At 49.4% G+C, this 12,500-nt stretch overlaps 1 protein-coding gene across 1 annotated transcript in view; it reads right to left on the bottom strand.

The window, feature by feature from the left end:
- Window positions 1–12,500, bottom strand: part of stab2 (stabilin 2) — a gene marked incomplete at both ends in the record, with an annotated part of 59,131 nt that overhangs the window by 18,664 nt on the left and 27,967 nt on the right. Inside the window, 17 exons of the mRNA XM_080538233.1 lie at window positions 3,955–4,059; window positions 4,230–4,379; window positions 4,762–4,885; window positions 5,172–5,231; window positions 5,463–5,609; window positions 5,771–5,860; window positions 6,271–6,447; window positions 6,882–6,947; window positions 7,175–7,318; window positions 7,665–7,823; window positions 8,002–8,079; window positions 8,341–8,502; window positions 9,768–9,839; window positions 10,321–10,394; window positions 10,789–10,914; window positions 11,310–11,383; window positions 11,878–11,932. Of these exons, the coding sequence (XP_080394359.1) occupies window positions 3,955–4,059; window positions 4,230–4,379; window positions 4,762–4,885; window positions 5,172–5,231; window positions 5,463–5,609; window positions 5,771–5,860; window positions 6,271–6,447; window positions 6,882–6,947; window positions 7,175–7,318; window positions 7,665–7,823; window positions 8,002–8,079; window positions 8,341–8,502; window positions 9,768–9,839; window positions 10,321–10,394; window positions 10,789–10,914; window positions 11,310–11,383; window positions 11,878–11,932 (1,863 nt within the window). The remainder of the gene's footprint in view (window positions 1–3,954; window positions 4,060–4,229; window positions 4,380–4,761; window positions 4,886–5,171; window positions 5,232–5,462; window positions 5,610–5,770; window positions 5,861–6,270; window positions 6,448–6,881; window positions 6,948–7,174; window positions 7,319–7,664; window positions 7,824–8,001; window positions 8,080–8,340; window positions 8,503–9,767; window positions 9,840–10,320; window positions 10,395–10,788; window positions 10,915–11,309; window positions 11,384–11,877; window positions 11,933–12,500) is intronic.

Genomic DNA, 12,500 nt, shown 5'->3' with positions numbered 1-12,500 from the left:
GGGAGCCAGTGGAGTTGGTGTAGAATGGGGGTGATGTGACTGATGACAGGGGTTCTGGTGACAATACGGGCAGCAGCGTTCTGGACCAGTTGGATCTTGTGGAGCAGTTTGTGGGGGAGACCAAAGAGAAGGGAGTTACAGTAATCTAGGCGGGAAGTGACGAGGGAGTGGACCAGGATTGCGGCGCTGTTGGGAGTGAGTGAAGGGCGGAGGCGGTTGATATTACGAAGATGGAAGTAAGCAGACCGGATGGTGTTGTTGACGTGGGAGTGGAATGAAAGGGTGCTGTCGAGGACGACACCCAGACTCTTAACCTGGGGGAGGGGGAAACCAAGGAGTTGTCTATGTTGAGGGTGAAACTGGGGTGCTTGGTGAGTGTGGATTTGGAGCCAATGAGAATTACCTCTGTTTTATTACTGTTTAGTTTGAGGAGATTTGAAGTGAACCAGGATTTAAGTTCATGTAGACAGGCACAGAGGGAGGAGGGAGGGAGGGTGGAAGTGGGTTTGGAGGAAACGTAGAGCTGGGTGTCGTCCGCATAACAGTGGAAATGAATGTTGTATTTACGGAAAATCAGACCAAGTGGGAGGAGGTAGATGATGAAGAGGATAGGGCCAAGGACAGAGCCCTGGGGAACACCAGAGGAGAGGGGGGTCGGATGGGATGTGAATGATTTTAACTGTATAAACTGAGTGCGGCCAGAGAGATAGGAATGGAACCAGTGTAGAGGGGTGTCAGATATACCAATGGAGGCTAAACGGTTAAGGAGGGTGGAGTGCGATATAGTATCGAAAGCGGCGCTCAGATCGAGTAGGATGAGGATGGATAAGAGTCCGGAGTCAGCTGCCATCAGGAGGTCATTTGTGATTTTGAGGAGGGCTGTTTCTGTGCTATGAAGGGGGCGGAAGCCAGACTGGAACTGTTCGTAGAGGTTATTGTTAGAGAGATGAGTATGAATCTGTAAAGCCACCACTTTTTCCAAGATTTTTGAAAGAAATGGCAGGTTGGAGATGGGACGGAGGTTATTGAAGATGTTGGGGTCTGAACCAGGTTTCTTCAGAATTGGTGTTACAGCTGCGGATTTGAGAGATGATGGGACAGAACCAGAGGTGAGGGAGGAATGGATGATTGTAGTTATCAGGGGCAGGAGAGAGGGGAGGGAGGCTATGACCAGGGAGGAGGGCAGGGGGTCAAGTTGGCAGGTGGATGGCTTGGATTTCCGGATGAGTTTAGATAAATCGGCAGCAGAGGGGAGATGGAAGCAGGAGAGAGGTACAGAGAGGGGGGGATGGGGAGATGGACAACTGGACATAAGAGGGGTCAGTTGCTGGTGGATGTTGGCTATTTTTGAGTTGAAAAATGACATCAGGGAGTTACAGTGGTCAGTGGAGTAGAAGTGTGGGGGAAGGGAGTCGGGGGGGCGGAGTGAATTGTTGACCACTGAGAACAGGGCCCTGGTGTTCCCAGCACCAGCAGTGATTTTGTCTGTAAGATATTGGGATTTGGCTGAGGAGAGGGCGTCTTTGTAAAGGAGGATGTGGGCATGGTGCATCTGTTTGTGAACAGTGAGACCGGTTTTTCTTGAAAGCCGCTCCAGCTGACGTCCTTTGGCTTTCAGCAGACGTAGGTGAGGGGAAAACCAGGGGGCAGAATGGGGGAATGAGACAGTCCGGGTTTTGAGGGGCGCGAGTGAGTCCAGCAGAGTTTGGAGTCCATCATTGTAATGAGAGACGAGCTGATCAGGGGTGCATGGGGGGGTGATGATGGGGAAAGTGTCGATGCCTGTTATGAGATCTGCTAAATTAATATGTTTGATGTTGCGGAAGGACATAGTACGTGACTGTTTGGTTTTGGATAGAGACAAACTTAAGTTAAATGAAACAAGCATGTGGTCAGAGATGGGGAGGTCAACAGCAGAACAGTTGAGGGGAGTGACACCTGAGCAACAGACCAAGTCCAAAATATGACCTTTAGAATGGGTAGGGAAATCAATATATTGTTGGAGACCAAAACTGTCCAGGCAAGAGATGAAGTCCTTAGTGAGAGCATGATTACTATTATACATGTGAATATTTAAATCACCTAACAGAATTATGTTGGATGAGAGTGAACAGATGTGGGTGAGAAATGTGTTGAATTCATCAAAGAAATCCTTGTTTGGTTTGGGTGGGCGGTAGATATTAACTAAAACAGTTGGGGTAGGTCCATTTAGTTGTAGAGCCACAGACTCAAAAGAATGAGACACTGGCAGAGTGACAGGAGAGACCTTCCAGGACTCGCGGTGGATTATCGCGACCCCCCCCCCCCCCTCTGCCGGTGAGACGGGGTTGGCAGTTGTAAACAAACCCAGGTGGAGTAGACTCGTTCATCTGAGAGAAGTCATTGGGTTGTTGCCAAGATCTCCAGGGACCCGACCCACCCTGGGCACGTACACTTTGTCAGGCTGCCCTCGAACAGGAGGTACAGGACCCCGGCCGCTAAGACAAACAGACTGAAGGACTGCTTCTACCACAGGGCCGTCAAGGCCCTGAACACAGAAAAGGCCTAAGTTCTGGGCCCTGGACAGTCCGGACGGATTGTATGGCAGCTAGTGCTGAGGCACAAACATGTACATTTTCAAGCCTGCAAACTGTGACACTTTAAAATAATGTGAAAAAATACTTTTGTGCAATATGACAACCCTAGTTGACTATCTGTGCAGTATAGTACAGTGGATTGTGTACATAGCCTTTATTGATGTAAACCAGCTCCTTACCTTCTTGTGATTTTATGCTTTTATGCTTTTTCTAAAATGTTTTTTTTTTTTTTTCCTTTCCTAACACCAGGGGAGCCACCCCTCCTAAATTTCGTTGTTTGGTACCTGTACTGTAGCAATGACAAATAAAGTCCATTCCATTCCATTCCAAGTCTCTGTTAAACAAAGAAAGTCATATTTGTGGTCGAGGAGGAGGTCCTGCAGTAGTTGTCCCTTGCCAGTGAGGGAGCGGATGTTAAATAAACCAAATTTGAGATCGGAGTGCTGGTTGGAGAAGCCGACGCTAGCCGACCTGGCCAGGCCAGCCAGCGCGCCACGGTCCACTCTCCTGCAGGTGTTTCTCGGAGGGTGGCGGCGGGTGGAGGACCAGATGGAGCTTATTGCAGTGGAGTCGTCGATGTGGTAGCTTCGTCCGGCTCCGTGATGGATGTACCTCCGACGGGGAAGGCGAGCGACGTCCGGAAAACGATGCAGCACAGACGGGGGAGCAGATTGGTAGGAACGGAGTTGGTGGAGCTCCGCACTCATGTATTGGATCAGAGTTGACGCTGGATATATCAAGAAGGACAGGACAGTCCACAGGAGCATAAAGCTCACAGCGAGATTGTAGATCCACATGATGAACTGGCAGACGTTACGTTCACCGAACAGCGGCAGCAGAGGCTGGGTGAGTGGCGCGTCAACACGCTAGGTAACGTTTCACCAAAATCTCTTCTTTTGTACATGTGGTACACAGAGAAAACCAGCGTCAGAAGACCTGAGAGTTCTATTGGGCTGATATGCTAGCAAAAGGTCTTTCAGATATTCTGGTGCTGTGCCAGTGATAGCTTTATCAACAAGCAGAAGGATCTTGAAATCTATTCTGAACTTAACAGTAAGTAAGTAAGTAAGTAAAATGTATTTCTATAGCACCTATCCCAGACCAGAGGTCACAAAGTGCTTTATAAAAGAGCAAAAGTCATAGCAGGTTAAAATAGGCAAACAAGTGAAAATAAAAACAAGTAACAAACAACAAGTGTACAACAATATCAACAGGACACAGAAAGACAGGCTTTTGTGGCTTTTTTTTATAGCCTGTCCAAAGCTTGGAATGCTCGATCACCCTTGGTTTTCAATCTGGCACAACCAACAAACCCTGGTCAGAGGGTTTAACAACAGGTCAACAAGTAGAGACTGTCTGGGTTCTGGTGGTTCTTTACCTTGTTGGGTCTCACAGCGCGGACCGGTCCAGCCGTACTGACAGAAGCAGGAGCCCGTCCCTCTGAGACCCGCCGAACAAGTCCCGTGCTCTGTGCAGTTGCATGCTGACGAAATGACACCAGAGCACAATTCAGGTTCAGACACATTTCACACAGATACACAGATACATACTAACGTACAAAAGCGGTAGACAACGTTCTTCCTACACGGTTATACGGCGACAGGCGTCCGATCGTCCAACGAGGATGTTGAGCGCGAGGATACACATACACACCTTTGCATTGCGGTCCGTAGTAGTCGGGTCGACACTTGTCACAGGTCACGCCCTGGAAGCCCGCGTCACACGTGCAGTTACCAGTGCCGAGGTGGCCGTCATCGCACTTCCCGTGGTTACCGCAGCGGGCCCTGCCCCCGCCGGGACAAGCTGTCGACGGAGGAGGCAAGAGGCTGTTGTAGCTTTATATCAAATAGACTGAGAATTGAAGTCTGTATCTCTACATTCTGGGAAATCGTAGCTAACAATTCAGTCTGCCTGGGGACAGTGCCAATGACTTGTTGCGCACTTACTAAAGTCTAGTTTCCTGTCACCACATTTGTTTGCCAAGATTAGTGATCTCAGAAAGGGTGTCGACTTTGTATATAAGGGGTGTGCTCAGAGAAGGAGGACCAACCTCCACTGCTCTCAAGAACTAATAAACCTCTGGTATGAGGACAGAGACTGAGGGGTTATGGGTTGGGGTTGGGGTTGGGGTTGGAGTTAGGGTTGGGGTTATAGGGTTAGGGTCAGTGTCTCTAGCGGTTCTTACCCAGACAGTCGCGGCCATAGTAGCCATCACAACACTTGGGGTTCCAGAGGACCATGGTGCAGGTGGTCTGACAGCCGGTGTTCTTCTTGACAACGATCCTGGGCAGGTCACACGGCTTCACCTCCTACGCAGAGGAAGAAGACGGTGATACACCACTTGCTTGTGAAGGATGCTTCAGTCGGAGGGAGGGAGGGAGGGAGGGAAGGATGAATCAATGAACGAATATATGGACGGATGGATGGAGGGAGGGAGGGTGGGAAGGATGAATGAATGAATGGATGGATGGATGGAGGGAGGGAGGGAGGGCGGGAAGGATGAATGAATGGATGGAGGGAAGGATGAATCAATGAACGAATGTATGGACGGACAGATGGATGGAGGGAGGGATGGATGGATGGATGGACAGATACCTTTATTTTGGAGCCTGCAGGACAGCGTGATGATGAGGCGCTGCACCATCCACAGGGCAACTGCCAGACGGGATAAACAGGAGAGAAACACAATCGATGGGAAAGACACACCATTGGAACTCTAAACTGACACATACTAATCACACAACATGTCCACTGTTGATGATGTCATCAACTGTTCCCTCAGACAAGCGGTGAGAGGATGAAAACGTACACAGGTATCTATGGTGTTTCGATGTTCAGGCTTAGGAATATCAAACAGTACAGTAGTACTACAGTATTATGACTCACAGGGAAATCCAGAGTATCCCTCGTGTCACAGCGTCCACCAAGACTGGGCGGCTCCAGCAGGCAGTCGATCCCATAGGCCACGCCGCCGTTGAAGCTCAGGTGCCTCTGAACGATCCTGCAGTTGCCGTCGTTGACGAAGATTTCGCCCTGTTGGGGAAAAGGTGAAAGGTCAAGTTCTGTGAGAACAGCGTTTTTTTAAAAACAGAAGACGACTGTGGGCGGCTCTCCCGTTGTATCCCTCTATCCTTTGGTTGCTTCGTCAACCATCCATCGACACAAACTGCCACACGTTTTCCCCCAAAACTCACAATCCTGTCCATTCCTCCGCAGTTGAACGTGAGTCCGGATCCTTGGAGAGTATGTGCCGGGGCCAGGTGAGGCAGCTCTGCAGCAGAAACCTGAGCAGGAAGGAGGGGAGGAGGGGGGGGGGGGGTGGGGGTGGGGGGGCAGAGTGGAATTACATCAGGTCTGTTGTCTGTTGGGCAAAACGTATTTTGGGCAAAACGTCTTTTGGGCAAAACGTGTTTTGAAAATGGAAAACACAGATGAATTCAACAACGGAGGTCTCTGTAGCAGTGTTAATGCATGTTGGTTGGCAGGTAGCCTAGAGTTTTAGAGAGCCATCGGTCGGCCGCTGGTTCGATCCCCACTCCAAGAGGGGGGCGGGTACGAGCTGGTGGTGACTGGCGGGCTGCTGGCATCATAACTAAAGTGCCTACCACCACCTTGAGCAAGGCACTAACTCCCCTAACTGCTCCAGGGGTGCTGAGCTCAGAGCTGGGTTGGGGGGGGGGGGGGGGTGGCTCACCTTGGTGTCTCGCAGGACGTGGTACTTGAGGTACTCCAGCAGCTGGGGCCGGTTGTGTTCGGCATACAGGAAGTCCTTCCGTGCCTGGGGCAGCGCTGCCATGGCGACGTCAGACGGCAGGAACAGCGTCACCGGCTGGTGTAAGGCATCGCTCACCAGGTCCAGCACGCCTGTGTCCTGACGGATGATCGGACGAACAGACGGAACAGTTAGACAGGGGAGTGGGTTACAGACATCACACAACAACACACAAAACAAGATTGACTTCTAAACTGAGTTTGACTTGTGTTGCTCCAGACCAGAGGTGACTGAATGGCTCGCCAAATGTTCTTAGAACAACAACAACAACAACTGAGAAGTCACACAGTCGGTGGCCCTCAAGATCCTTGAGAGGGACAACTCTGCTCCAGACCGAGGAGCAATAGCTATAATCGCTGTGTATAATACACAACATGGCATACACGACTTTAGATCTGTGCCCAGATATAACACCTGCCTAAAGCGAACCCGACGGCAGTGTCACAGTATCTCACTATCTTCTACTACTACTACTACTACTACTACTACTACTACTACTACTACTACTACTACTACTACTACTATTAACTAACCTTCAGCAGTTTGTAGAAGGTCTTATAACCATTCTGGTCAGCCACGTCTGTCAGGTTCATTCTGGTCTGTCAGGGAGGAGGGGGGGGGGCAGGAGGTGAAGGGAGGAAGGGGGAGGGAAAGGAGGGCATGGGGTAAGTAAGAGTCGTTTGGGACAATCGGAATTGATTTGACACTTTAGGAGTACTTTTACTGTAAAGCACTTTGGTTGACAAGTGTCATGTTTAAATGTGCTATATAAATACATTTGATTGATTGATTGATTGATTAATTAATTGATTGATTGCACGGGTACCTGCACGATCGCCTGTGGCTCATCCTCCCCCGCTTTTTTCATGTTTTCTGGCATCAGGAAAGTGTCGATCTCATGGATGACGCCGTTGGTGCTGGGCTCGTCACTGAACGTCACTTTGGCCTTGTTGTTGATGAGTATGGTACCCTGAAACCCAAGACAGGAGCTTGCACATCTCACGCAAACCGTGAATTCTCCTTCTCAATGTGTAACTGAGGCGGGTGGCACTCCAAAATAATTGACCAACACGATTGTCCTTTATTCCTGTATCAATTGTATTTTTTTATTTTTGTTTTATTGTAAAATGCATTGTGTCGCAAAGCTTGTATGATATAGAGGCTGTCGCTATATAGAATATTGAATTTCATTCCCTCTGACGAGATGCACCAGAACTGCGGCAGACACAACGCAACACGCCGATTGAACGAATGAAGACGTACTGAATTGAATTGAATCCTCGTCGTACGAGAAGAGAGGTAATCTCCTTGGTTACCTCAGAGAAGCTGACGGTCAAGACGTCTCCGTTCAGCGTGGTCAGGTTCCTAGGCCGGGTCAGGTCGCTGGCGAGCAGCGCGTGACACCCCACGATGTGGTGGTTCAGGATGGTGACAGACGCCTGCTTACTCTTCCTCCGTGTTGTCGCTTGACCCAACTGAGAGCAGACCAGTGAACAGGGACATGTCAGTATACACACACACACACACACACACACACAGGCAGACCCACACACACACAGTTTCTTTCTCTCTCTCTCTCTCTCTCTCTCTCTCTCTCTCTCTCTCTCTCTCTGTCTCTCTGTCTCTCTGTCTCTGTCTCTCTTTCTCTCTCACCTTCATGAGAGTAAAGGCCTCTGCGTTAGGAGCAAACACGGTGAAGGGTCCTCGGCCCTGCAGGGAGATGTCTGCCATCTGGAAAGAAGCAAGCACAGCTCAGGCCACGTGTCACCATCACCTCACCCCCCCTCCCCCCCCCTCCCCCCACACACACGCTCACAGGCACACACACACGCTCACACTCACACTCACACTCACACTCACACTCACACTCACACTCACACTCACACTCACACTCACACTCACACTCACACTCTCACTCTCACTCTCACACTCACACACACGCTCACGCTCACGCTCACACACTCACACCCCCTCCCTCCCAGAGAGACTCACCAGCAGGGCCATGTAGAACTCTCTGAGCTTCCTGGTGAGCAGCTCCTTGCCCACCGTGCCCTTGCAGGTGAGGCCGTCCCCCAGGTAGTTACTCATACAGGTGCAGTTCCTCTGGCCCGGCCCCGTCATGTTACACCTGGCGTACCTGTGACACTCGTGTTTCTGACAACGGAACATGACCACACTGTTACATTTCTGACTGGAACATTTGTTTGTATTATTATTTTATAGACCGGAGAAACAGTACAAGGGGGGAAGTAGACATCTCAGGAGACCCAACATAGGGGGAAGCAGTGTTACCAACCCTGGTGTTTCTGACCAGGACATGACCACACTGTGACCACCCCTGGTGTTTCTGACCACACTGTTACCACCCCTGGTGTTTCTGACTGGAACATGACCACACTGTGACCACCCCTGGTGTTTCTGACCGGGACGTGACCACACTGTGACCACCCCTGGTGTTTCTGACCGGGACATGACCACACTGTGACCACCCCTGGTGTTTCTGACCGGAACATGACCACACACACTGTTACATTACATTTTGACATTTTTGGCTTTTAACGGACGCCTTATTCCAAAGCGACTTACAATCGCTACATTTGACTAAGCAAAGTAAACCATCAATTCATATATATTTATATTTTTTTTTATCTTTTTTTTTATTATTATTTTATAGACACCGGAGAAACAGTAGAAGGGGGGAAGTAGACATCTCAGGAGACCCAACATAGGAGGAAGCAATGTTACCAACCCTGGTGTTTCTGACTGGAACATGACCACACTGTGACCACCCATGGTGTTTTTGACTGGAACATGACCACACTGCTACCACCCCTGGTGTTTCTGACCACACTGTGACCACCCCTGGTGTTTCTGACCAGAACATGACCACACTGTGACCACCCCTGGTGTTTCTGACTGGAACATGACCACACTGTGACCACCCCTGGTGTTTCTGACTGGAACATGACCACACTGTGACCAACCCTGGTGTTTCTGACCACACTGTGACCACCCCTGGTGTTTCTGACCAGAACATGACCACACTGTGACCACCCCTGGTGTTTCTGACTGGAACATGACCACACTGTCACCCCCCCTGGTGTTTCTGACCACACTGCGACCACACTGTGACCACCCCTGGTGTTTTTGACTGGAACATGACCACACTGTGACCACCCCTGGTGTTTCTGACTGGAACATGACCACACTGTGACCACCCCTGGTGTTTCTGACTGGAACATGACCACACTGTGACCAACCCTGGTGTTTCTGACCACACTGTGACCACCCCTGGTGTCACCTGGTGATGTCTTAGCTGGCTAAGGTGTCAGGGTGATGAATGGATAATGGATAGAGTGTTCATCCTCATCACCATCACCGTGTGTTGAGGGAGGGGGAGAGGCGTGGAGGTGTCTCACCTTTCGACAGAGGTCGATCATGGAACAGTACGCTCCGTTCCCGGCGTAGCCTTGGCTGCAAGCGCACAACGTCTGTGGAGACAGACAGACAGAAAGAAAGAATGCTGGGTCAGGTCTACACAACGGACAGATGAGCAGACTGGGCGGTGTGGCGGACAGACAGACGGATGGATGGACAGACAGACAGACAGACAGGCAGGCAGGCAGGCAGACAGGCATTCAGACAGAAAGAAAGGCAGACAGACAGTAATCTAGCTCAGGCCAGGGGCCACTGGCAGTCGTCGTGATAGAAGAAGAAATAAAATAAAAATATTAATATTATTTATTTATTTATTTTATTTTGTATTTTTATAGACACCAGAGAAACAGTACAAGGGGGGAAGTAGAAATCTCAGGAGACCCAACATAGGGGGAAGCAGTGTTACCACCCCAGTTAGACAGACAGATAGACAGACAGATACAGAGACGGACAGACAGACAGACAGAGACAGTTAGACAGACAGACAGATACAGAGACAGACAGACAGACAGATACAGAGACAGACAGACAGACCTTGTTGGGTCCAGTGTGAATACAGTCAGCGTTGCTATGGCAGCCTCCGTTCCCCGTCAAACAGGGGTTGATCTCTGAGGACGACGGAACAAGAGATGACACGACCAGCAGCCGTTGTCGACGGCAACCAACGAAACCACACAATCATAGTTTCTTACAATTGTCTTACTCATCACTAACATCCTGTATCTACCATTCATACATCACTAACATCCTGTTACCATTCATACACACACACACACACACACCAAATGGGTACACTAACACACCTACCCACACACACGCACACACACACACACACATACACACACACACACACGCACACACACCTACCCCCACACACACACACACACACACACACACACACACAAACGGTGTCCTGTACACTAACACACCTACCTACACACACCTACCCACACACACACACACACACACATCAAACGGTGTCCTGTACACTATCACACCTACCTACACACACCAGTCCGTCGCCTCCGAACCCAGGGTTGCAGACACAGTCCCTGAGGCCCGGCAGGGTCCTCTTACACACCGCCTGAGAGCTGCAGCCTCCGTTGGCCACCGCACAGGCGTCGCTGGCTACACACACACACACACACACACACAGAGACACAGACACAGACACAGACACAGTCACAGACACACAGACACACACACACACAAACACACAGACACAGACACGCACACGCACGCGCACATACACATGCACATGCACATGCACACACACAGACAGACACAGACACAGGCACGCACACACACACACACAATCTTAGATTTCTGCAATTGCTGGCGCATTGCCTCATTGCAGCCAAGCCAGACATGTTTCAGTCAGACAGCAGGCTAGCTCCATTTTACACTTACATTTTTGGCATTTAGCAGACGCCTTATTCCAAAGCGACTTACAATCAATACATTTGACTAAGCAAGTGAATCATCAATCCACCAGTCGTAGCAGGAAGAATGTATGTGCTCACCTTTGCAGTAGGTGCCGTTCCCCTCGAACCCAGCAGCACAGAGACAGCGAGACCCACTACCCTGAGTCACACAGCTGGGAGACAGATACACAACATGGGGATGAAAACACATTATAACTCATTATAACTCATTATAGGCATGTATGATGTATTTATAATATCATCATTATGTTATATGAGACGTATAAGACCAGGATACTTTTTAGGTGATATAAGATATTATCATGCAGGCATATATGCTTATTACAAGTGTTGTAACGCACTAGGAACACGTTATAACTGTATGCTCTATGTAGGTCATGTGTTACCTATTGTGGTCAAGCAGATGAATAAACAACAATATATAGATATTGATGTAATCACTTTCACTAACACACCTACCCACATACACACACACACACACACACACACACACACACACACACACACACACACACACACACACTTGATCATGTCAACCAGTGAAGCTAGCATGATGCTAGCATGGTTTCAGTGTTACACCCTGACAGCCTCAGGCTGGTTGTACAGTCTGGTTGTTACACAGTCTGGTTGTAGTCAGCCTACTCACTTGGCACTGCTGTGGCACTTGACCGTGTTACAAAGCCCGTCTTTAGAGAGGATCTCTGAAATACAGCAAGTACCGTTCACATGTTTACCTCAGACGAACAGGGGGTGACACGAAATATAGGACATGACAAGATACTATGGAGAAAAATGCAGAATAGGCCCTGTCAGAGGATTCAACTGAAAGAAGGACATACTGTATAATTTATAATATATGTCCTTAATATTATCTTATATGTCCTTCATATTATGCACTAATAATAATAATAATAATAATACTTTCTTAAAACTGTGTTACAAAGTGCTTTACAAATAGATAAAACAAACAGATATGCAAATAAAAACCAAAACAGAAGTAGAAACAGTAAAACACAACTCATTGGAAAGGAATAAGAGCAGCATCAAAACCCAAAACGTTCCACTGTGCACCCAGCAGACACTGTCCCCCCTGACCCTGTCCCCCAGCCAGCAGACACTGTCCCCCCTGACCCTGTCCCCTACCCAGCAGACACTGTCCCCCCTGACCCTGTCCCCCACCCAGCAGACACTGTCCACCCTGACCCTGTCCCCCACCCAGCAGACACTGTCCACCTTGACCCTGTCCCCCACCCAGCAGACACTGTCCCC

Source organism: Nansenia antarctica (genome assembly GCF_963989245.1).
Source record: "Nansenia antarctica genome assembly, chromosome: 8".
Classification (NCBI taxonomy): domain Eukaryota; kingdom Metazoa; phylum Chordata; class Actinopteri; order Argentiniformes; family Microstomatidae; genus Nansenia; species Nansenia antarctica.
The sequence above is the reverse complement of the archived record's forward strand: the minus strand, read 5'-3'. Positions and strand labels throughout refer to the sequence as shown.